Source organism: Catharus ustulatus, chromosome 9, assembly GCF_009819885.2.
Source record: "Catharus ustulatus isolate bCatUst1 chromosome 9, bCatUst1.pri.v2, whole genome shotgun sequence".
NCBI classification, from domain to species: Eukaryota; Metazoa; Chordata; class Aves; order Passeriformes; family Turdidae; genus Catharus; species Catharus ustulatus.
The window spans coordinates 17774085-17800924 of NC_046229.1; the positions used below are offsets into that span (position 1 = coordinate 17774085).

A 26840-nucleotide genomic window follows, 5' to 3' on the forward strand; every position below is an offset into this window, starting at 1 on the left:
CATTCTGCTCAGAACCTGTCTCAGAAACAGTCCTACTTTTATTTCAAATACCAACTACTGTCAAACATGACAAGCAGAAATATATCAAGTTTCTGGTATAAATATTTGCCAACTGTAATTAAGACACCTAAATTACACAAGTAAATGTATAACAGCTGGAGTCAAAATACTGATTTTCTGTTAAGATTTGGGTTTGTCTCACTGTCCCACACTTATCCATCATTGTACTCTGATGCTTCTCAAGTGATATTATGAGTTTGGGGGTGTCCAATTTCATGAACATTAAGTGGCTATCAGGTGAAAAAGTATCTGCTGGTATCCAAAGAGCCTAAATCCAGTATCATATTTCTTTGTAATTACTTTTTTTTGTGTAATAATTTACCCATACTTTTATGTACATACTTTTATGTACTGCCCATCTCTAACAGTATTACATCTAAAGAAACTGAAATCTACTCACCTGTTAAAGATATTTACTCTGGGAATCATTCTTTATTCCATTTTATTCCCTACTACTGTTTTTTCCCTATCTGAATAGTTGTAATTCAATTAATACATGTACATAATAAACGTAATCCAAAATATGAATTTAGATACACTGTAGTGTTATAGATCAAGTATAACCCTTACAAAGCAATTCCTACTCTTTACCCCTGTCTAGTACTGAAGCAAATTCATTCATCATGTGCATAAATTCAAAATTCATATTGATAAATGTCAGCAGGATCACCAATCCTCATCATATTTTTATATTTTATAATAATATTTTTATTTTATAATTGGACTTTAACATCGTTCCTGATGTTCTTAAGTCCCTGATTTTTGTATGCAGTCAGAGCACATGGTTCCACTGTGTTACAGAACACAGCTTCAGTTCGTGGGTCCTGTCACTGTTCTCTGGAACACTGGAGTTGGGACACCCAATACATCTGTTATTTTCCTTTAATTTGCTGACTTTCACATTTATACTCCACAAATACTCAGAAGTTCAGTATTAGAAATATTTTACTTACTATGTAATGTAGCATGACATTTCCATACCCTTGCAGAGCAGGGTTACTCTAACTTGGGTGCATTTGACCAATAGGAGAGGGAAATCAGATGTGAATCCATGTCTTGTCTGGAATAAAAAGAAGAGTAATTTTTAAATTATTACAATGTCTAATTATTTCTATGCAAACCAAAAAAGTTGCTATATAAATGTATATATTTTTTAAAAACACATGAGATTAGATTCTTCTATTTTAAAATACCCTAAAAAAAGAAAAAGCTTTTACTAAAATATCTGACTTTTGGTAAAAATACCAGTTTCAGAAGATAGTATGAGAAGTGGACTCATGTCTGAGTAAAGAGCAGAGCTCTTACCAGTGCTTTTAATGGTTCAGCATCCCAGCTCTTCCTGACCATGTGGAAGTATTATGTCCTCTTACTTGATTAAAGAAGCTTCAACACACTCAGACTTCTTTTTCACTGAAAGTGGTGCTGTTTCTCACTCTCCCGTTTTTCTCCTGTAAAACTTCTGATTTTATATAACTTCTGTAGAAAGCAACTTGGCTCTTGCCCAGAAACAGCTGCAGAATTCTCGGCCCATACGAAAATTGCTGGAGCCTCGGGTTCCAGCGCCGCGCGGCTCCCCCTGAGGGCTGAGGGCAGGCCCCGCTCCCCTCCCGCTCCCGGCTCCCGGTTTGCCGCTTCCCGGAGTGCCAGGGCTTCTAACCCAGCGCTGGGACAAGTTTCAGGCCGGGGAAGGGGCACCTGAGGGTAGCATTGGGACAGGCTGAGGCTCCTCTGGGGCAGCTGAGGCTAGCACTGGGGAAAGCTGAGGCTGGCATTAGGAGCGGCTGAGGTTGGCATTGGGGGTGCCTGAGGCTTCATTGGGGCCGGCTGAGGCTTCATTGGGGCGGCTGAGGGTGGCATTGGGGCAGCTGAGGCTGCACTGGCGGCAGCTGGCACAAAGGCTAACGGGAACCTCCAGGCCCAAGCTCGGGGCTGCCTCTCGCTCCTGCCGGCGCTCCGCTGGTTTTTAATCAGCTCTTTAACGTGTCCGTGTCCTTCAGGCATCTCACCTCGTTAACTGGCAGGAAATATTTGTCGTCTCTCTCTCCGCGTACTTTTCAGAAGTGGCACCTCAGTGCAGAGCCATGGAACCAGTGGAAAGAATGGCAGGAGGTTGCGGGCAGGAGCAGACGAGGTGGAGCACGACGGTCATTATGAGCACAGCTCTGCAGGTGGGGTACTGCTTGTCAAGATCAGCATCTGACTCCCTAGGAAAGGCTGAAAGAATAATTTCCCATATTCTATATATGGAAATACTCTATTCAGTATCAATGAATACAGTTTTTTTTCTGGATGAAACAGATATTAGTCTGAAGCTGCTTCTATTAGAATACTGGTTCTTTCTGTGTGCAATTGTATTTTCTCCTAACTACTTCCATATCTATTTAGTATTCTTGCCACCTGCTATTCTGAGTTACACTGCTTTAGGATATTCTCCTGACTCATCGTTTTTGCACTGCACTGATGCCTCTTTCAGTTTGCTCTATAAATAATTCCATCAGAAATGTTGCTGAATTTTCTGAATTCCTCCCTAAATACTTTATTTTTTCCTATACACTATCAACATAGGGGTAGACAATTACTCCTTAAATACATAATTCAGTTTAAAATACTGATTCTTACAAATATTAATATATTTTTTATCTGGTAACGTTAGAAGCCTTGACTCTGCTCCCAAGTAAAGTGAAAGGGTATGATAAGGAGCTGGTAATTGGCTTCTGCAGCTGAGGCCAATTTCATGCCAGCTGGCGAGAATTGAGAGGCAAGAGAGCTTTGATTCACAAGCAAGGATGTCTTATGCTAGCTTGGCTGACAAGGTTATCACCCCATCTCCACGGTGTAAATGGGTGAACCCTGCTGAAGTAATTCCTGAATCGCCTCATCTTAAAGCCTACACTCACTTGCCTGCTCATTTTGGAATTTACAGCCTGGAAACTGTGCATGTTTGTGCCATAATATGGTGGGAGGGATTTCATCAGCTGTACCAGCATAACTCACTCCTACCCTCAGCAACAGTCAAAACTACTGCTATTAGTAAGGGCTGCCCATAAGCAAAGTGATGGAGGTAACTGAATGCAAATCCAGGATGGCTTTTCTGTATCAGTTTTGGTTATGACCTGTCATTTTCATATAGCTGTTATTTATAGTTGTACAAGAAATAATTCAGCAGTGGCTTTGAAGCTGAGAGTTTTTTTCCAAAATGTAGCTAAACCTTACAAGCAGTTGCCACTGAGTGTTCCCCTTCCAGACCAATTGAAAGTGTGAGATTTCTGGTTAATGTCTCCTTCAAGGTTCACTTGCAATCTAGATTTTCTGTTGTAGTCTTCCACTAAATCATGGCACTTCCCTATATTAGCAGGCTGGCTGTATTTTGAATGGGTAGGTTAAAGAACATGTTATTAGCTAAAACGGTTCAGTGATTTAACCTTTAATGTACGTGCAGCTTCTGTGGAACTTATTGCAGAAAATGCTTTTTGCAGGCTGAGAAATACATCCAAATACATTCCATTCTGTAGATGATTATGCTGCAGAGTGCAGTGTTCTAATTTTCCTGTGTGGATTGCATTCTGTCAAAAAGCTTTAAAGAAAATCATGTCCCATACAGAATTTCTGAATAATTTTCCAGCTGAGATGCTGACATCTGTGGAAATAATGCAGCCTAATTAACTAGAGTCATAGAAACACACTACTGTATGATCCACACTTTTGCAAATCCTCCTCTAGCACATCTCACCAAAACAGACTGTAAAATGTTTGAGCTTCTTTATACATTATGCAAGAGTTTCCTGAGACAAACTGAACGTACACATGCAGAATTGTTCTTCAGTGTTTATAACTTCCAATCAAATGCTTCATAATTTCTTTAATTTATTATGTTTAACATTTTTGTGCTTTTTAAAATTTTGAGTGGAATAAAAACTACTTTTTGAACAACAGTGCCAAAGGTCTATCTCTAGTGGTTTAGCTGATGCTTTAAGAATATTTCTTACTTGTTGGCTGAAAACTTTTCAAAATAACCTTTTAAAATTTATGTAGGATCATGAAATTTCTACAGTTCTGCAGAGGCAACAACACCGAGTTCGATATTCAGAGTCAGTGGAAACTGGATCTGTGATTTTTCCTCTTTCTGGTACAGTACTTTGAAGTTTATGCTTATAAATCATAAAATCCAAAGAAGTACAAAATCAGGCCAGTCAGTTAGTTGTGGGCTACACTAAACTGAATAAATTCTGCCTTGTTGGAATGTTGTGCAGTTGTGGAAGGAGCTGTGCTATGATTGTATGTAAATCAGAGGATGAAACAGATAATATTGGGGATTGAACACTTTCATTGTATTTTTTTTTTTGATGTGTTATGAAACAGCTACATGACATTTGGTGATCATCAGCTGAACTGTTCAGTAAATTCATGTTATAACAGTAAAAATGCTAAATACCAAAGCTGCCATCAGAATCTTTAGTATACATGGCTGTAAATGTAAGAGTGAACCAACATCTTTGGCTTTCAACTTCCAAGTTGAATTTACACTGCTGGTGGTAGCAGAAGAGGTGAAGAAAGGATTATTGGAGTGGATTTGATTAGGAAATCACTGAAACCAAAACATGCAATAGCTGGTTTTCCTTTTTAGAAGATGTTCTAGAGACGTAGATGAGATACTTCAGTTTTCCTGAACTTTAAGGGCTAGCACATGTTGAGAGATTTTTATGCTCAGTTGTCAACCCTCCTAAACTTCAGCCTTCTTAACTTTCCCTTTCAGAACAACTTAAGTTGACAGAGCTCTAAGTTCATTTTTCATGGTAGACAGTTTAGCTAACTTTTAAGATTTTACAACTGTTTCTTTCATTTAGAAACTGGACTTCCTAAGCTTTTCAGTCACTTTGCATTTGCCCCAAATTCATTCCATTATAGCAGTTGCTTGTGCTCTCAAAGGCATTCAGGTGTGTCTACTTTGAGTGCATTTAATAGTTGGTGATTTTTGATGTTATGGTAGAAAAATAACCTGAGATATCTGTAGTTTAACCTTAAAACTACTAGTCATCACTGGCCAAATTTGCCTGTCAGAGATGTGGAAATACATTCATATTCTGTTCCATTTAATTTTAAACTAATGGTTGCTTTAAGAATTGTGCTTCCCTGTTTCTGGTGAGAAGTTAATCCCATTACTGCCCTGCCCTGTAAACTTACAGCAGTTTCCTCAACAGGCATTGCATTTATACTGTCAGACACTCAAGACTTGCTTAGGACAGGAGAAGAAGAGTTTTCCAAAACAATTCAGAAGTTCATAAACATTCATCGGAACAGCTTTTTGGTTTTGTCAGCTGCTCTTCATGGACCAGAAGAATGGAGTGTCATGTTCAGGATTCAGAGAAGGTATGATTTCAACATCCAACTGAACTTTATATTGCTAAGAAGAAATGAAATAATAGTCTTGGGTTTGGAAATATTATTTTAGCAATAAATAGGACAAGAGGCAATGGACAGAAACTGATGCACAGGAAATTTCACCTGAATGTGAGGAAGAACTTCTTCCCTCTGAAGGTGACTTAGCACTTGGAACAAATTGCCAGGGTGTGGAGTCTCCCTCACTGGAGATATTCCAGAAACATCTGGAGGTAATCCTGTGCAATGTGCTCTAGGATGACCCTGCTTGAGCAGGGAGGTTGGAGTTGACACACTGTGGTCCCTTGCAACCTTACCCTCTTTGAATTATTTCAGGGATACATAAGTTTTATTTTATTAATGCACTATAAAAAAAAATTTTAAGCATTTTTTTATTAATAGCATATAAAAATAATGCCAAGTGAATCAATCTGACATATCACAGGTAACAAAAGAGGATGTTCCTGAAAACATTGCAAGTAAGGTTCCTTTCAATCATTTTAGGGCCATGTAATACAATTATTTTTAAAGTTTTCTCTTGAATTGGAAAATTAGAAAATTTTCATAGCTCTGTAACCATATTTTCATGGTCATTTTCAAAACAGAACAGGCAAGTTTATGTCATGAGAAAAGGCTTTATTGTAAAGTGCAGATTTTTTACTGTCTTTTAAAATGTTTACTTGGAACACATCCATTACACTTTGCCAGAACAATTCAATAATCAATGTTATTTTACACCAAAAGTATAAAACAATATTAAAACTAGTTTGTGTAAAACTTCTATTTCTGATTTCTAATGAAGTCTGAAAACTTGCATATTTTAGTACATACCTACTGACAACAGCAATCAGTTATGCTCCATGCTTGTAGTCAGGGCTATTTTCCTGTAGGTACAGTAGCCCTCACTGCAGTTGATTGTCACTCTTGGCCTCAAAGAAGTGACTATTCTAATGAAGTCTTTGATTTTTACCTCCTCGAGGTAACTAGCACCAGTTTGATTAAATCCTGGGCATACTGCCAAATGCTGATGAATAAAGAATGTATGAGATGAAATGTGAGAAATCTATTACTTCTTTGTGAAAATGTTGTAAATTTTCATGAGAGATTTTAAAAGTTCAGCCACCATTCAGCAAGACCACATTATTCAGGTAATGGCAATGCTAATTCTCAGTCTGCTTTGCAGTTGTACAATGGGTTTTGTGTACATGCTGATCACTATAATGTGATGTTTTGGAACTGTATTCCATTTGGCAAGTCAGTAATTTTATTAAAATAAAAAATGTTTTTTCATTGCAAGTAATATCAAATCGATGTTGGCAAGGGACAATGATATATATAAATATATATCTATTTAAATGCATGTGCTTTTTTTAACTACCTGGCAGCTTGAAGTTCTGCTGTTGTTTGTAAACCACTGACTGTGCTTCTCCTGGTGGGGTTGAAACTTGTGCCATGTCCTTTGAAAATACAAGCCACCTGTTGGATTTGTTAAAAAACAAAGCCTCTTAGTATTGTCAGGTTCTCTTCTATTACTGCTTCTTTCTGCTTATCTATGGTTTTGCTGCAGATAGGGAAGGATTATTTTTTTATTATAAGAAAATTATAGTGTTCTTTTAACAATGTGAACACTTTACGTAGTGTTGTGTATAGCATGGGGGAAGTGAGAGAAAAGTAGTGTTTATCATCACAGCTTAAATGACATTCCACAAATAACCTCAGTACATCTGTATGGTAAGTTTTAAACACCTTGGAGGAAAGGCCAGACGTGTTCAAATGCCCAGTATTCTGTCCATCAATCAAATTAATAACACTAAATTTAGACCTACTGTTATTGGAAACATAACTAATTATAGAAATAGGTTTTCATGGATCTAAGTAAGTACATGCAATTGTTTCTTTAATGCATTTTGTTCATTCATGCTTTGTTTAGCCCATTTAGTATTAGCAAAATTGTATCCATTTATGTCCCTAATCTCTACATGTAAATCCAGCCCTTGTTCTGACATCACATTTTAGCAAAACTCACCAGGGACCTGAGTGCCTATGCTTAGAGAAGGACAGTGCCTGTAACATTTATTTTTGCTAATTAGAAGCTGGCAGACAAGTTCAGATGAGATACCTTACCAGCAGGAGGTCTTAATGTGAATGAGTCCAAGTCATCAGACAGATTGTGGGGAAGAACAGGTGGCAGGCACAAGGGGAGGTCACAGGGGACTGTGCAACTGAGCAGCTGGGCACTTCATCTGCATTATTTAAATTCATTTTGGTTATTTAAAATTCCTCATGCTTTGTTGTGAAGTCCCTCTCCTGTTTTATCTCTACAGCAAAAAACAGCAGCAAAGGTAACATCATTGCTACAACATACTGAAGGTGCAATTCTTGGAGATAGGCTCTGCAGTTGCCTAGCTTTGATGTCTCTTCCATAACCTCACTGAATGATAACTCATGCTACTATTTTAAATCTTCAGATCCCCTTCTCAAGAATGAGTGCATATGAATAACACTATTTATAGAAAGAATTCATTTTAGGTTAAAGCATTGAGTGAGCAAGTCTTTACATGAAAGTATCCCATTATTTTAATCATGGAATACAGGTTGCTTTATTTATAGTACATGACAAAGATTTAGTTCAAATTCTGAAGTATTTTTAGCACACTGTTTTTAGATACTTTGCTGTGCTCTTCCACAGCCATAAAAACAACCCAAATATTTCTTACTGCCACTGAGAACAGTCTTCAGCAATATCACAGAAGAGGGTTTAGCTCTCGCTGAATGTACACAAGCTTAAGAAGTGCTGATTGATTGTTGAGGAGACCTAGATAAAGAAATGAGCCCTTCCAAATCCCACCTATATAAGTGGTACAGAAATGGGACAGATGGCTTTACAAACAGCATGAATACTGCACTTGCCCTTCAAGATAAAAGCAGCCTTCTCTTTAAGTAAAACTGCACACTGAAAAGCTGTTTGCATCATGTGGAAAGCTATTTTTGTGGCATAACAAATTAAATACATATTCTAAAAGTAACCTTATTTATTTTGATGTGCAGATTCCTGGGCAGCAATTTACGTGTAATACCAGTTCATAATCCTGCTGAAATTGTTAAATTAATGCTAACTATGGCTAAGGTAAGTCCAGTTGCATACACTTAAAAATATTAGTGTATTACTCAGGAAAAGCCAAGAACTATAAAATACTTGGTTTTCCTTAATGGAACTTTGTAGGTAATACTGACCACAATCCATTAATACATGAAGCTATGACTGGTATTCTGATGCATTAGCTCCGTCTTTACTGTTAAAGGTAACTTAATAGCTCTTAATAGCATTTAAGAAAAGAAATCAGCTAAGAGCTTGTTTGGCTCCTGTTTACCATTGTTAAGTTCAGATGTCTTTGTTTACTGCTAACTCCTGTTGAAATACTATCACCTCTGTGTATAGCATTCCTGAACACACAATTCAGATTGCACTGCTGAATAATTTTGCATTTCCACAACTGGAAAAATAAAAAGTCGAATATTCTATTAGCTAAAAGTCAGTGTGTTCTACTCATATTGTTTTTCTTTTCTCTAAGGTAACTTCCAAGCCACAATCAGATGATACTCGTTGCAAAATGGAAATGACAAAAGCTCAAATAATAGAAAAAAGTCCAGTTTGGAAGATGCTTCAAGAGTACCAATCGCACTGTGATTAATTCAATATTTGGTTTTTTATTCATAAATACAGTGGCTAAATTTTAAACAAAATATAAAATATTCTTAAAAATATAGTTACATTTCAAAAGTCTACATACAACATATGCGTTTGGAAAGAAAATTCATATTAAACAGCTATACAGTGAAAAACAGCGTACTTGATACCAAATGTGCTTTCTAGGGAGGGGAAAAAAGTGGTTTAGCTGCACTATAGAAAAGTGATCCTTACTTTTAACTTGGTTCTGACCTTAGAGGCTCATCTGTTTATTAATAATTCCCCAAAATATTTACTATATTTTAAGGAAAACTGTATGATTAAAGATACGTTTGATCAAAATAATTCCAAAATACAGGTATCCCTAAAAACAGCAGCTGTATACATGCAGCCTTAAAATGTTTTTTAACAAGTGTTACCTGTTATGGTACTGAGTTCTACCATCTTATTTGGCTCAAAAGTTGATGTGTTTTTCTTTAAACTTGGTTTCTTTTGCCACAGTGTTTTTACTGTTTATAGATAGTATATTCTGCACTGTTATCTATCTGTGCCTTACAGTCCTGTCTGCAAATAGAGAAGTTTGTCAACATTAAAATGTGCTAATAAAAATATCTTATGCTTTTTAATTAATAGTTCTTCAATCACTTGATAAAAATCTTTGTAATTCACACCAGCAGTCAGCAACTATTACCCAACAAATTCTGAAAATTAAAAAAATAAATGCCTAACCATACTTCCTTGCCATGGAGAAGAACACACCTCTGCTTTGGTTTTAGTTGCTAAACTTAAGAAAAAGCATCAAATTCTGAAGAGGAGTAAATAGACCATACCTGCAAATCACATGCAACAAGAGCAAAAGAAAATAAAAAAGAACAGCAACAAGACTTATGAAGAGCAGCATTTGCAGTTCTTCTGGAGCCCACACTAAATTGCTCTTCTCTAAAGGGCCATAGCCTCCCTTGGAGCTGAAGTCCCATAGTCCAAATGATCTTGCCAGGAGTATGTTAATTCAAACACTTCAGCTGCCTCAACTATTTTCATCCATTACAGCTTTTGTTTTCACTTCAATGAGTTCTTCTACTCGAGCTAGAACACTTTCTATTAAATCAAATGTGAAGAGAGCCGAGTGTAAAACCTGAAATGACAAGAAAGATGAGTGTTATTTTTATTAAATTATTTTTTACCCATTTTACATTTGCCTTTATCTCCACACTGAAAAAAAGAAATATCAGTACTTCTGAGTGACTGAAGGGAAGTACAAACTCACTTGAAGCTGCATTCCAGTAGTCATGGCAGGCATCTTTTCCCCACTAACAGTTACAGAACAAACTGTGTTAGAACTCTGTGCCTCTGTAGAAGAAAACACGAAACCAACATGACTCTTAGAATTAAAAAGAATATTTAAAATATCAGCATTTCACAACAGTAATTGTTAAGAACAGAAATCTGAGGATTGATGAAACACATGATAGAGGGTGCTGAACCTTAAGAGAAAGATGGAGTTGGATGATACCTTTATACTTTGTATAACACAAACACCTACATTACTAAACAGGCAAGATCTGCAACTGGAACCAATTTCATAGAGCTCACATGCTCTTTGAAAGGAAAAAATAAAATGCTATCTGGCCTGGTTTTGATACATTTTTAGTATTTCCACATCCAGGGAGATAGTAGGAGGTTCTTTAGCTTGACTTAATGAATCCAGACATTAAATATTTATTTTGTTATGAAAAGGCTGCAGGCTTCTCTGTTTCAGACAGATTACTTGCAGCAGGCTAAACTACAGGGACAGGTCTGAAAAATAAGGGGAAAAGCTCTTACATTCAGACCACATATTTGAAATTCAGTGTAATGCTTACAAAGATTAAACACTAGGGAAGAAATCTAAACCATTTACTGTTACAAGTTAGATCTTCTCTCCCAAACTCAAATGTCTTTATACTTTGTTGAAGGCTAGGGAAGTGTAAGAGGGACTTAAGTAAAAAGCTTCCTGATTAATTTTGAAGGATTTCCTTTAGAAAGATATCCACAGGTTGTCTTGAGAGAAAAAATCCCCTTCTTTGCCTCCTAAGTACATAGTTTGCAGTGGAAGAAGATAAGACTAGGGGCAAAAAGCTGTATTGACATTTTTAGTAGCAGACAAATTCCTTGGGCTGTCTTAATTATACTGGAGACCACAAGGAACAGAGGATCTGACATACAGAGAGATTGCCTAAAGCAGCTACAGCTCTTGTGCCCCATGCAATGTGTCTGCTTAACCCAGAGCAGAATCTGATTCTGTGTGTCAGATTAAAAAAAAATAATGTATTAAAGAAATGAATGTAATGCTTCAGGCTTTAGAGAGCACTGTGACTTATTTTTTCTCATTAACCCTCCCACACCTGGTATGAAACCTAAGGGTTATGTATTCAGAGAAGCTTAGTTTCTCCTTTTTAACATTAAAATCAAAAGTATAAATGCAGAACAAGCTCTGAAGGTCTTCATGTGACAGTTCTATCAGGTTTCTATAAGATGTATAAATGTGATGACTGGTAAGTTCAGATTTTTCTGCCCAATTATGAAAATTTTTAATACAGAAATTACTGAATCATTATTTGAAGTTTGGAATAGTGTCAATAATTAAATAAATCCTGATATATGCAGCATTCACCAGTTCCTCTTTTCCAAAGGATTACCAAAGTTTCTAGATATGAATAAAGCTAAGGAAAAAAACCAATAAAAACTGACCTTTTCTGTTTTCTTTCTTATTTTTTATTTCTGCTTCATAATGTGCTTTTGACATATTGAGTCCTACACGCAGTGGTTTTAAGAAATTCTGCTCTATCTTGCCAAGTGTGGTCCATACACCAGTCTAGTCAAACAGAACAGAGAAGGTTACAAAACAGTTTCAATGAAGCATTGCAATACTAAGCTTTTGAGCACAAGTTTTTTGACTAGTTTTTCTAACAGACACCTCTGTGGTGGGAGGAAAAAAAGAGAAAAAGTAATTCAGACTCATGCATTTAAGCATGAACAGCACTGTGATGGATGTTTAAGCTTCTCTTCCTCTCCCTTACATTATTTGTTGACTGCCTGATGAAGCAGTCAAAACAAAATAAGTTGCAGAGGGAGGGAGGACTGAGTGTGCAGGTGGTAACTACAGAAATGGAAATGCACATTTTCAACTTGTTCTTGTAAGCAAAGCTGAAAGAATCTTGATGTGTTGGAGGGGAGGTTCTAGACCCTTTCTCAGGCTAGAATCTCTGCAGCAAGTAAATGGCAGTTGTAGGCTCCTCTCAGATAACTCAGCAGTAAAACAGAACCAATATTTAGATTAACATTCCTGAATTAATACTGTATGTGATGCCAAATGAAAATTACGATAAATATCAGGCTTCCCATATGTCTATATTGCATTTTAAAAGCATTGTAAGAATGTTACTGGATCTGCTACTCTCACATCCTTCAGCATGGTAGTAGCCACAGTGGCAACAAAACTCTCTCCACTTTGAGATGGGTAGAAAGAAGGAGTTTAAATAATGACACTCAGGAGCAGAAGGTGCAAGGAAAAGATGCTCAAAACCAAGGCTGTTCAGGGTCACAGAGAGGAAAATAAGCTTGCTACAAACTGCTGTAGAAGAAAACAAATACAAAGCAGCCTTTGTGTCCTTGGATATAGGAGCCATTTATACAATCCTTTCTTCAGGCAGTATCCTGAAAGGGCAGAATTAAGGATGATAAAAACAAGAATTTTCAATGTTAAATAGAGTGAGTCCACTAACAACAGTGGAAAATTCACCACATTTTAATACTAAATGACACAGTTAATTTAAATAAGAACAGTAATTACTTCCACCAGAATGTGGCTAAAAAAAGGAACTTTCCAGAAAAATACTTATTTTTAAACTTGATTAATGAAAATGCTTCTTACACAGCAATCAAAATATCTGAACTGACATGAAAGGAGGCATTTTCTTTCTGCCTCACTTGCACTGTATGAAGAGAGACAGGGAGGAAGTCAAGAAGAACTGACAGAGGCTAAATTTAAGGGAAAATCTTCAGAAGATGTGATGCTATTTTTTTCCTCAACCTGTATGGACATTCTTTTTGCCAGGTACTAGACAGCACTGTTAGAGCAGCTGAATACTACTACAAGTAGTTTTTTATTAGGAATAAAAGAGGAATTCTTACTTTCCTTACAAAGCTATGTATTTTTATGTAACTGAGGAGACCATTGTGAGTACTTAAATAGTAATCACCTCTTAAATATGACAAACAGATACAGTCTGCCAATATTAACTAATTACATCAATAGTAAATTAGAAATGCCCCCACAGTTTTGGCAATCAGGACAAATTATTTCACTGTTATTCTACTTAGATTAGTTACATTATTAGGCACTTAAAAATTTATTCCTAGATCTCAAATTAGTCTAAAAATAGATCTGATTTTTTTTTCTGTATTATTATTGCTATAAAGAAATACAACTGGAGCTTTGAGGGATACCAGTAAATAAATAAGCAAAAATAATAATTTTTTTATTTGGGAATACCTGTTGAGTATGTGATTTTGTGGTGACATACTTTAATGTCGTGGACATAGATCACAGTTCAACAGGCAGAGTAAAATAATTAGTTTGTTTTGCGTAATAAAAGCATCACTTCTGGGGAACTAACCACAGCAAAGAAAAAAGCAAACCCCACGTTTTTTCAATCAAGGATAACAGTGTTCATGCAAATTCACCTCTCAGCTAATCAATCATTTTCAAATCAAACAGTACGTACTTGATTGTCACTTTCACAATCCTTAATGACCAAGTATCTCAGCAGATTGAGTGATGCCATAATCCTGTGAATTAAAAACATACAGGTACCCATTACCAGGACAGTAATTCTAATTGTCCCTTAGCCAGACATGCTAGGAGTAACCATTTGTACAAAAAGCAACCACCCATCTGTTGGGCAGTATAGCTCCACCTAGAGCAGTAGTGATGTCCCTGCAACAGTTCACACTGCAGGTAAAACTGAAACTGTTCTCAGGTTGGAGAAGGCTAGTGATTGCAAGGGAAAGAATTCTCTCAAGAGACAGAACCTTATCACAGAATTTATAATATGTATCACAATTTCCTTTATTACTGTACTGAATTTTTACTTTTGAGTGTGCTAAAATATTTTTTTTGTTTTTCCTTTACTATTCTTTTGAGCAGAAATGATTTATTGTTTTTTCCAGATAACAAGTACAGTTAGACATCATACTTCTGGGCTTTTTTAAGCAGGTATGTGTCCATCTGGACATTATCTCCCCACTGATTTACAAGCCCAAGCATCATCATATTACTTATCATACAGGAAAACTTACCCTATATACACAAGGCGTTTCAGACACATTTTGGTTATTTTTTTTATTTTTTAATGCAATTATTTACTGTTCAGGTGGATCTGTAATCCTACTCATGAGACTCCCAGCAGCAATGTGTGAAACTGCCTCAAAGATGCCTTGCACTGTAGGTTGCATCTGATAATTATTCCCCTGATAGTCAGGGAATTCCCTGCATCTGATAATTGTTATTCCCCCATATCATATTAAACACCACACCACATTGCTTATATTCCTCCAAGAAAAGATCTCTAATTCTGCAGAGAGCTGACAAACCACCCATTGCTGAGGAAATAATGCTCATCCCATTAGTTATGTAATTTCTGAAGTCTTACATCCTCGGAATGGAGGAGGACAGCCTTTTTTATTGCTAAAAATTAACATAATGGCATTGTGATATTCTTCTATGCAGAGCTGGCTAAAATAAGGGACCATTTTTATTTCTAGTTCCAAAACCTTAAAATGCAGTGATGTTGTCACCTCATTAATTACATGACAGCATATATTATTGTAGTAAGGTAATTTAAGATCTTTTTCAATAATGAAGAAAGGAAAAACATTTTTAATTGCGATTACAACTCACCTGTCTGAGTTTTGCAGAAGATCAGTCTCAGCACCTTCTGGAAGTGAAAGTACTAAATCTAGAAGGGAGATCAGGTGGTGTCCTGTAAACCAAATGTTGTCATACTCCTGAAGAAAAAAAACAAAAAAAGTTCAGCTGAGTGCAAAATTTAGGTCTTAAATAATGTAACAATAACTTGCATAAAACAGAAAAGTTTTTTAAAAAAAAATCAAACACTGGAAGAAATATTTTTTAATATTGACCTGTGAACAAAGTACACAAATCAGCCTTTACATCATTTTAAAATTATTTATATTTTTGACAGCCAGGGAAGAAATGGAAGAAATGTAGTAAAAGAGAATTCTGAAGCTGCATAGTAAAAAGTTAATCATTGAGTTTTAATTAATTTTCCCAACTTTCTGGTATAATTGTTATAACATACGAGATTAAAATGGCTTTGATCTAGCCCAGCCCTTCCTGATGGATTTTTCATTTGCAAAGCACTCATAATAAAATGCTGACTGTCATCATAAAAGCCAAGAAAAAATTAGTAATTCTATCTGGGCTGTACTATTTGAATTATATACCAAAAATTAGGAACTCTAGGGATCAAAGATATACTGAGCAGTTCCACTTTAAGAAAGAAATGTATTTTCAAGCACAGAAAAGATAATAACTTCTTAGAAAAATACAATACGATAGCGCAATTAAAAATACAACTGTAAAATTATAACCTAAATATGCATAGACAGAAAAAGCCAAAGTAATGCTTTTAATAAACTTTTCTAGTCTTATGTGTCTTTTCAAAGTGGATTTTTTTAATGCATCACTCAAAGTTTAAGTTGTAGACATTCTTCCAACACCATACTGATAGAATTTTGAGAAGGTAACTTGGTTTTTATTGGTAATAGCCTCACCGTTAACGCTAAGTGAATCTGATCTTTTATGTTTTTAATGATGTATCCTTCCACACCAGCATGGTTGCTTGTCTTCAGTAAACACCTTCAAACAAACAAAACCAAGGTATTATCTTTTTAAAGCTGCCCATAGTGTTAGCTCAAAACTTAGATAATATTCACTAAGTGGGAGTTTTACCACAGAAGAACAGTATGACTATGTAACCTTTAAGTGCTGGCTTACATAAGACAGCTAATTTTATGAGGCAATTGAAATTCATTATTTATCAAAAAATAAACATATTAATGTGACTTATCAGAAATTCTGGAAATTCTGTCAGAAATCATTGTATTGATGCAATTAAGCTGCACTAGGGCTGATATTACACAGTCTACAGTAACTTGGATGCATACCTGAATAATGTGTATTTTCCCTCTGTATCAAACTTGTCTATAAACAACTGCAAAATATTTAAACTCTTCTTTCCCTAAAGGAAACAGATATGTTTATCAGATAAATTTAAAAAAAATTAATTCAGCATTCAGAATCCAACTATCCAACTGATTCTGTAGGTCACTTAACATACCATATGCTCCATGGGACAAAGGGTCATAATTTTCACTAAATCCTGCAATCAGAAAAAGGAAATACAATTTATAATTACATACAGATTATTACATTACATCACACTGACTAAAATCTGCTCAAGTCTCTAAAAAGACTTGAGAATGTCCAGGTGATTATAAAAGATTCTCTTCAGAGAAATTCATGCTAGCCTCAGTGGTCCCAGGGCTGATCTGCAAGAACACTATTTGTTCATTCCAAGTAAGAATGTAGCCAAGCAGCAGAGTGGCAAGGAGGAGACAAAAACGAGCAACTACCACCTTTCAACTAAGATCTGTACCCACCTGCTTCAGTGACCTGTACATACACTGGATGTGTTTTAATTGTCACTTTTCTACAGCAGGTAGAAAAGACAATTCTGTATAGCATGACACTGAAGGTTTCAATTTAACAGCACAGGTGTATAAAGGTTCAGTAAGATGCCCTCTCTCAAATATCTAGAGGACAGCTAGGTATTATTTCTAATCCAACTTTGAAGATTTCTGTACACTGTTTCTTATTACCTGAGGTACATTAATGAAGTCTCTGAATTCTAAATAGTGATGGAGAAGGCTGTTATCGTCCATTCTCAATAAACAGCTCTCAAACAGATCCTGCAGATGGGGAAAAGAAAAGAAACATGCCAACACTATGTACATATACAGGACATTAATTTATCAGATTAACATTTCATGGCTAAAACAGCCTTCGCTCATAAATACTCCTTCAGACATTGCAAGTTCCAAGAAGCTGAAATTTTAAGTGATAGCTGTAATTTAAACATCTATGCAGGACCAGAAAGTTCAATAAATACATGTATTTATAAGACTGAAGAATACTTAATTAAGCCTCAAAATATTTCTGGAACTATTATCAGTTATACCTCTCTTACGAGGAGAAACAAAAGTTTCACCACCTTAAATTGAAAAAAATAAAACATTCTAACATTGAAAATTTAATTTAAAAAAACAACTTACAAGTCCTTTAGATAATACAGATTCTTCTGTTCTAGAAAAAAAAATCAAATTTAATGTTAATTAAAAAGACAGTTGATATTTCAAAATATTTAGTAGAACAGAAGTAAACAAGAACTTGTCCCTCAACAATTTGCATTCTATTTTTTAAATAGAGAATCTTTGTTATTCTTCCAAAGATTTTTAGACTAAACTTGCTGATGAGAAATTGAACATTAGACCCATCTCTTCACAGTTAAAAATTACTTCTTTCCTCCTTGGTATATATAGAAAAGTTTGGTTTCCTTTAGAAATCATTTTGCATATCATATCAGACTAAATTAAAATAAATACTTTCACAATAGTTGCTTTTGGCAATAATTGTTATAGAAGGGCAAGTAAGTATACACTAATTATTCTGCATGTGTTTTAACTATTAATTTTACACTTTCAGAATAAAGTTTCAAAAAATGATATTGCAATACAAGATGAAAACAATACATAAATGTTTAGACAACTGCTTCTTAGTAAGAGAAGCCATCTTGTGGAGGAACTTGCCATTTTAATGCTCAAGTATAAACCTCCTCTGAACTTTTCTATATTTCAATTTTTTTTTAATGAATTACTGGAAAAGATCACACCCACTATCTAGACCTGAAAATTCCACAAACCCTACCTTTTCAGCAGCACTTCAATATGTGTCATATTGCGCAGCAGGAGGTATGAAGGACTAGAAGAGAAGAATCAGGTTACATTGAACTGCATAAACCATATAAATTTGCACATAATTAATATATTTGACAGGACTAGTATTCTTTTTAAAAATTAAAATCTCTTTCTAAAATTATTGATTTTTTAAAATATACAATCACTGTAAAGAACTTATGGGGAAACTGCCCATAGATACGTAAATGAACAATTAATACACATTAATCTTCAGCACGTGACTAATCATAGTAGTGCCTTTTAAAGGACAGCTCATCTAAAATTAAACTAAAATAATAGTTATATATTTAGTTATATCATTTAGTTATTATGTTCTTTATATAAGTTATATAAAATATAAATGCACAAGTGTTGACATAAAATTAATATTACTGAAATATTAATCCTTAACTATTCAAAAATAAAGTTATTTTCCACTCAGAAAGAATCTTCAAAGCACAGCCTTACAATAAGCAAGAAACAATAGTTCTTACCTAAAAACCACTGGAAAGCATTCGACACCCAAATGCTGAACAAAGATCAGATATGACAGACATGCCAAAGAATCGGCGGAATTCTTTTGCTCTATGTCTGCAAACTCCTGATTCTCCCAGTGCGGACTTTTGCTTTTATGATGTACAAACACTAATGGTATCAATTCTCCTATATTCCACAAAATGTCCTAAAAAATAAAAACAGATTTCCTAAGTTGCATTTAAAATACCTGTATACCAATTCAGTTTTAAAGTTCTAGCTGTATTTACATATATTCTCTTGTACAGCATGGATATAAATTAATATAATGTTATGTTTGTTTGTAATATATAAATTAATACAAATATGTGACATCTCTGATATATTCACAAACACACAAAAAAAAATATCCTGGAGGAAAAATAACTAGTTTTAGAAAAATGTTACTAAGATAGCAAAGTCAAGCACACAAAAGTTAGCAAAAGACAGAATGAAGACCACCTGCAAACTCCTTGTTTAGCTCCTTTACCCCCAATGCTACCAGTAACAATAAATTAATGAAAACATTATGTCACAAAATCTGTTTTTCAAATCACAAAATACTCAGTATTTTTGTTTTTTCTCACTAATCAATATGGACCACCACATTTAGCCTCTAAAGGCCAGCCCTGATTTAAAGTTAGATTTGCTTTGTATGGTCTTTCTTTCCCATGATGCACAACACAAGGAACACCTGACATCTGTACATCAGAAATACCACAGTGTTTACCCCCTCATGCCCTTCATGTGGCTGAGGACATGGCATAACTCCTCCTGCACACGTTACAGAGAAATGGGGAGATTAAGGTCATTGTTCTGGAGGTGCACAAACCCAACATCCAGGATGGCACATTTTGGAACATTAGGATTATGCAAGACGTCAAAGCGTGATTTTCTGACTTCAGCTTTAGCTCTCACTATCTAATGCCATAGACAGAAGTTTATTGAGAAAGAGAACAACAGGTAATTCATAATTAGCATTAAAAACACGATTTCAGACTGTGCCCAACAGGAAAGGCAGGATATATCTTACACAGCCCAGTAAGTCACCCCACTAACCAATCCAGAAATCAAAATGAGCACTAGTACAAATTACAGGCAGTTGTGAACTAGACCACTGCTTCTGCACACACTGTAATGATTTCAACTGCACTCACTATAATTTCAGTTGCAAAATGCCGAAAAGGATGTTCTTCAATGCCCTCAAGTTGTTCAAGTTGAGCTGTCAATAATGGATATTTCAGGCTTTTCATACAGCTGAAAAAGAAAGAGGTGGAATAAATCACCAACAGTCATAAGTACAGACTATGATAGTGTCATTGATGACCAAGAATAATGCCTGTATTCATATCAGTTGCTGCTATTCAAGGTATTCCAAGGAAAATAAGAAAATAAAAACCCAACATCTCCTGTAGAAGCATCACTTAGACATCACCACCAGACTATGATTATTCTCACTGTTGTAAATTTGAGGAACAGAGGAATACCAAATCAGGTTCATGATGCAGCAACTAAGAGTTCTTTACCATTTCCTTCTCCAAAACAGAAAGCAGAAATATATATGGTCTATTTAGGGGTTCTTTGTTAAAATACCACATTAGTTAGATATATGTTGGCAGCATTATAAAACACTAAAAGGTTATTTATTTTCTACCTATATAATAAATGCACATTACTGATTTTGTTAAGTTACAGGAATATATAATACAGACAAAAAATGCTCACAATTTTATTAATTCTTCTTTCAGCTCCATGTCATTGTATTCTGATGACTTTTCTGTATTTTTAACGACTTCATTCACAAAAGGTTTAGCAAAGTCCACCACTGCATTACAACATTGACAGAGACCAAGTTTATCTTCTTGGATTTGTTGTTTTGTGTAAGGTACAGGTAAGGGAGTGAGCTGATTCATAATCATGGCCAATGACAAACCCACTGAGTAGGCCTTCTTGTTCTGAAGTTTCAACAGCACTGGGCGAAAGAAAATGAAAAATGGAGGAAAGAAGAGAGAACATTTTGAGACATTAAGTTATTATTTAGCAGAGGAAAACATGAAGAAAAACAACGTGACTAGGCAAGAAAACATTTTGTTTTCAGGGAAGGAGAGGGACTGATACCTGAAATCACCTGAGCAAACCCAGTAAGACTAAACATCATTGCCTAGTTTAATATAGTCACCATGGCCATATATTTGCAAATAACAAATATTAAATCTGTCATGCATTTTAATGTTCTTCCTTTCTCCTCAGCACTGGATGAGGATCCAATAAAAAAATCTGCTCTTCTAGAATTGAGCTAAGTGAAACATACCTATCTGACCCAGAAAACGCATTTATTACTTGATTCCTTTTGTGCTTGGCAAAACCAGACAATAGCCCAGCTTTTCTGCTGAGAACTGACTGGCTTTTACTCCATGGCAAAAGTAACAGAGACTCTCCAAGACTGAGGAAGTAGCACCAGAGACTCTTCATTTTAATTGGACTCAATGCAGACTAATTGCAGATTGGCTATCCAAAAAACCCCGTATTTCTCTTGTTAAAATCTAAAATAATACAATAACATATCCTGGAGAGTGCTACAATCAGACTTCAACTTGATGCACAACACTTAATTTCATCTCACATAACAAAACAGAAACTACTGCTTGCTACCTACTTAAGAGAATGGCCAAACCCAACATTTTACATTTTCATTTGTAAGCCAGAATAACACTCCCCCCTCACCAATAAAGTATTTCAACATGCTTCAATCAAAGTGACAGTTTCATACTATAAAAAAAATATAATTGCACGTTTTAAAAGTCAAATAATAAAGAATTTCATAATTCCATGTGATTCCCTATTTCTGCAACCACAGTAGGAGTGCTTTACATCTCTAAATACAACTGTCACAGGACCACATTCTTGTAAATGATGAAAAATAGCTGAATATTGCTTTTCCAACTGATGCTATTAGTCCTGTCTAAAATCTTTTCCTAGCAGGCCAATATAAGCATGAAATTTATGCCCTGTGTTATTTTGCAGAACATAATAGGCTGCAAAGCTTGTCAGGACAGATGTATTCTGAAACTGTTCCAGCAAAGGCTATACTAAATTAATAAATAAATGAGAAAATAATTTAATTCAGAAATCAAATGATAAACTGAATCCCACCTGTCTGCAAAGGTTGAAGCAGTAACATGACAGTTTGACACACTTGCTCTCCAGAGGTCTGCTCAATCTGCTCAAGTAAACCCAAAAAAAGTTCCTTTGGATTGCAGAGCTGCAAGAGAGGAACAATTCATATTTTTACATAACCACGGTCATAACCAAAAACCTTAATCATATGCAAACGTCAATACAGAAGTTCCTGAATGTCAAGGGAGAAGATCTGAACAACCAAGATTTAAGAAAGCAAATATGAAACAATTATGAAAATACGAAACATGCCTACAATTAACATCTACTGTGGAGCATACCTGTGTGTACACTTTCATATGAGCTGAAAACATAAAATAGTAAAAACTGACACTAAATCTGATTTGTATGGGCTGTAAAAACTCACAGTACCTTTGCAAAATAATCCTTAGGAACAGAGAGCGAAGTAGAATTTGAACATGAATTTAACTCAAGCTATAAAGTTTGCAAGTTGTTTTTGAAGTGCGTAAATTAAAGAGAATGAGTTTTTTACAGGTTAAAACATTTCTCTGATCCTACTCCAGAAAAATCAGGTAATGTTTCTCATATTGAAGGAGGGTGAAAGATTTAAGGAAAAGACTTTGTAGAGTGAATCATAGAAAAGAGAACAATAAATGCTATTCAGACAGATAAGTGGAAAATGGCAAGGTCTTGCAGAACAGTTTTGAAACAACAAAAGAGAGAACATGAACAGAGACCTTGAATTAGATACTAGAAAACACATTCAGCAACATACTGTAAGTTTTACACAAGCTAGCTAACTCAGGTAAAATTGTGTCCTTTAGATCAACTTAGCTCATTTTAATGTGAGGAGCACATCTCTAATGCTGAGCCTACCACTTCCAAACAAAGAGCCCTACCCACCGACCATACACCATGAGTTCAGAATTCTCTGTACCTTTAAAGTGAGGTGAAGGAACGTCAAAGAGCACCACTTATCCAAGTAGTGATGCAGATTCATTATGCAAATACTGTCAGAATCAAATTGTATAAATATGTTTGTGTACTAGCTTCATGGATCAATGATCTAGCACCCCTTTTTGTGCAGAATTTCTCTAACATTGCTGTATCATAATCATGTATTTCAAAACCATACCTGTGCCAACTGATCGAGTATCCTCAGGCATTGTTCTCGCTTATCATCTCCTTGTTTATACATGAAAATACATCTAACAAGAGGAGAAATGAGATTCCAACCCATATTCTTGATGATAACCTAAAAAAACCAGATTTTCAGAGAGTAAACCAAAATTGGATGTCTTCCAAACCCAGAAAAATTGTACATATAAAGACCAAAAGCAACAACAGATCAGTGTCCTCCTAGCTGTAACCATTACTATTACTGTCACTGAGTATTCAGCAACTCTTACCATAATTTGACACACACTGTAGTCTCTGCCCATACCTATAAATAGAGCTGTATATTTTGTATAGTTTTCTTCTAATTATTAACATTGACATGTCAATGTATACTTCTAAATGTCTGTGACAATACATTTAAAACAGGACTGAGCAGAGGAGTTGTGCTGAAAGAACATGTGGACAAACTATTCATGAGGGGATTGAGACGTTCAGCTGTTACTCCAAATTCACAAAATTCAAAACCAGATTGTGAACCCCATGTAGTAGACTGTGAACCTCATGTAACAGTGCTAAAATATTCTACCCTTCACTTTCTTTCTGAACTTTGTGTTTATCTCTATTCAATTTGGTATATTGTCCCAGCATATGCCCACAGACATTAGTATTTCAAATTAGTATCAGCCTAGTTGGCTCCTACAGATGGTAAATATTATCATATCCATTTGTGGTAGGCTGACCCCAGACAGCAACTAAGCACCCCTCAGCCGCTTGCTTGCTCTTGTCCCTCAGTGGGATGGGGGCAAGAGTCAAAAAGAGCAAAACAGACTAATTCCCAAGATGAGGTAAGGACAATGTAATAAGTGAGAGAGACAAAAGACAGCAGGGCGTGACAGGGAAATGATGCAGATCAACTCCCACAAGGACAGCAATGCCCAGCCAGCCTCCAGCTCCTTTGGAATGGGTCCCCATCTGCATGTCTTTACTGCTGAGCACGATGTTGTATGTGTAGAATATCTCACTGCTTTGGGTCAGCCATCCCAGCTGTGTCTCCTCCCAGATTCCCTGCTTGCTGGGGCAGAGTGAGAAATGGAGGAGGCCTTGATGCTGCACAAGCACTGATCAGCAGTAGCTGAAACATTGGTGAATTATCAGCACCGTTTTGGCCACAAATCTAAACCTCAGCACTATGCAGGCTGCCATGAAGAAAGCCAACTCCATGCCAGCCAGACCCAGTACACCATCTGAAATCCCTGTGCTGCAGAAGTGGGACACTATTGCTTTCTCCTAATTAAGCTTTTCTGCTTCCTTTTCTCTTTGCTTCACATACAGAAGAAGAGTTATTATTGTAAAGATTGCTGGGACTAGAGTTTCTGTGAGCTACCTGAATACAGCTACCTGTGCACTTGACACAGGGCAACTTATTAGCTATTCATATGTACAGCCTTGCTCCACAGGGAAAGGAGCTTTCCCCTCTTAATAAGCAGTTTTACATTTAAAGATGTTTGTTAATAAACACAAATACATAGTGCAAACTTAAACTCACCTTGTTTTTCTCGTTTTGAATTACTTCTAATAACTGAGCTGCATGTCCATCTTCCAAACATTTCTGACCTGCTACTTGAAATAGATTAAAATCTTCTCCTTTGAAATCAGCTTCTTCCAGAATTTGCTAGAAAGAAAATATGAATGTTTAACTCCATACTTATTAAAGTCAAATAAGAAATAAGAAAATCCATGCTTTCATTTAAAAATTACATGCAGTATCACTGTAATTTTTATACATTTTTCACATATTATAAAAGCCACCAAGTTACTACAGAAGACAAGGCAGTGTTTCAATAGCACTAAGTCTAGACTACAGCATTCTGTTTGGAAGATGTGTTTTCTACAACAACCAGCTTTTGTTCCTAGGTCCTTCTCCAAGAAGCAGAAATAAATAATCAAGCATCTTGGGATAGGCACCACAGACAAGTCAATGAAACATGGAGGCTGAACTTAGCTGCCCCATAATTAGTTCTACTGACAGCTGACTTGTCTTTTGAGGTCATTTTGGCTTTCAGTGTAATATATGAAGAGAAACTTACACTACTTAGACTTTCTTCTTCTAAGGAAAGAAAACTACTTACACATCTTTGTATTATGGCTTGAAGTTCATCAACAGCCATTATTGTTTGACTGTGTTCTTCTGGCATGAAAATTTATTACAAAGAGGGCAGTATTATATCACATGGATTTCAAACAGAGGCTGAAAATAATCACATTATAAAAAATGTTAATAGAGAAATAAGAACAACCTAGACAAATATTAAGACATAATTAGAAAATAAAGGAAAATTCAATTTTAAGAAGTGTATACTATATTATTCTACTCCCCATATTTGCAGGAGATGGTATTTCAGATAGGAAAGAACCTGCATTTTCTATAGGGAAACAATATTTCAAGTATTATCTGGGTCACCTTAAGAAGTTGAAGGTTTCAGTGATTACTATGGGCATGTACATGGAAAACTGCAGCTAACACAGACCAAGTCTGGGCTCAGTGCATGCCCATGAAACACCACATTTTCCGTGACTATTCTGACCAGAGCAGCTTCTGCTGAGCCCTGACTGGAACACACTACCCTGATGTCTGGGATATGAAGGCACTGATCCAAACACCATGCCAGTTTATACCAATAGTCCAGTCAAGATTACATACAGTTTCACCTATTTCTTTCTAGCAGCTATGTTGAACTAGTCCAGTGGCCTTTTACCTCTAGGTATTAAAATATAAAACTTTCTTGCTAAAAATAACAAAGTGATACACTAGAGTAATGGCAAGCATGTACCAAGTTTTACATAGCCAGGACCATTAATTAAAAATACAATCAAGCCTGGTTATCCCATGTGATATATCACAGCAGCAGCCATAACTGTTATGGTCTTAAGTAATGCCATGGGCCTAAACCTGGTTATATGATCACTATGAGTGTCAATTAGCCCTACACCTGGTTAATTAGGTAGCTATTAATCAGAACACAGACATCTCCATGCAATGTCCTCAGCCTTTCCCCTCACTAACCCAATGTGGTGGGTTGCTACAGGCTAAACGCCAGTGCCCCTATAAGAGGTAACACACAGATAATGAACCTATCTGGATGCTCATAAAAGGGGACAACTCACAAAAGCTTAAAACGCATCTGTGTATGACCTTCTTTATTCAAAGAATAAACAACTCACTTTCTATTCTTCACGGCCCACTTTGACATCTGTATGTCACTGAAACCTATCCTTTCTAGCCTGGCATTTTAACCAGATCATTACTACACACTTTCTTACCACACCTTGTACTATTTAAGCTCTTCATTTTACAGAGTGTCACTAATCCCGACAAAACAATTTAACACACTTTCGAACGCCAGTAGTGCTGCATTTTCAGCCCTCAGTAACTTCACAACGTACTTACAGCCTCGAACGTGCCCCCAGCACCCACCGCGCTTCCCCAGGGATTTACTGGTGATGAGCTCGCAGATGGTCTCCGGCCTTAATACTTAATCCGGTTTCCAAATGAATCTTTTAGGAGGTTTCAGCGGCAAGTGCACAGGATCTGAATCATGCCAAACGTTCTATTAACACTCACCAAACTCCCTTCCAATAAACAGGCACCCCAGCCCCTTCTCGGGCAGTACACCCAGGCTGGGACGAAAAGGCTGCCAACCTCAGCCTGTAACACGCGGCTGAATTAAAATCCACAAAGGCACCACATTTCATTTCATTTCACTTCACCTCAGCTCACCTCAGCGCAGCCCCTCCACACAAACCCCTCAGCTCCGCGCCGCCGCCTCGCCCGGCCCTGCCGCGGCAGCAGCTCCGCCCTGGGTGAGAG

General features: G+C 36.2%; 2 protein-coding genes across 3 annotated transcripts; one reads left to right on the forward strand and one right to left on the reverse strand.

Moving 5' to 3' along the window:
• Window positions 1-1968: 1968 nt before the first annotated feature.
• On the forward strand, window positions 1969-9144 carry C9H1orf146 (chromosome 9 C1orf146 homolog). Its single transcript, XM_033067037.2, has 5 exons — window positions 1969-2228; window positions 4093-4186; window positions 5259-5427; window positions 8485-8563; window positions 9009-9144. Exons 1-5 carry the CDS (start codon window positions 2142-2144, stop codon window positions 9126-9128), a joined length of 549 nt encoding a protein of 182 aa, XP_032922928.1. The 5' UTR covers window positions 1969-2141; the 3' UTR covers window positions 9129-9144.
• Window positions 9145-9193: 49 nt separating this feature from the next.
• GLMN (glomulin, FKBP associated protein) lies at window positions 9194-26829 on the reverse strand. 2 transcript variants are annotated; one of them, XM_033067035.2, is made up of 19 exons: window positions 26751-26829; window positions 25102-25220; window positions 24519-24644; window positions 22989-23108; window positions 21869-21977; window positions 20441-20687; window positions 19873-19972; window positions 18697-18884; window positions 18174-18227; window positions 17522-17552; window positions 17069-17158; window positions 16528-16569; window positions 16355-16428; window positions 15962-16046; window positions 15066-15172; window positions 13891-13954; window positions 11855-11978; window positions 10392-10474; window positions 9194-10259 (listed from the first exon to the last, which is right to left on the reverse strand). In XM_033067035.2, the coding sequence occupies exons 2-19, from the start codon at window positions 25165-25167 to the stop codon at window positions 10152-10154; spliced, it is 1818 nt and encodes a 605-aa protein (XP_032922926.1). In that variant the 5' UTR covers window positions 25168-25220; window positions 26751-26829; the 3' UTR covers window positions 9194-10151. The 2 variants fall into 2 exon arrangements, with proteins under 2 accessions (XP_032922926.1, XP_032922927.1); XM_033067036.2 differs by lacking the exon at window positions 26751-26829 and adding an exon at window positions 26595-26740.
• Between the last annotated feature and the right edge of the window lie 11 nt (window positions 26830-26840).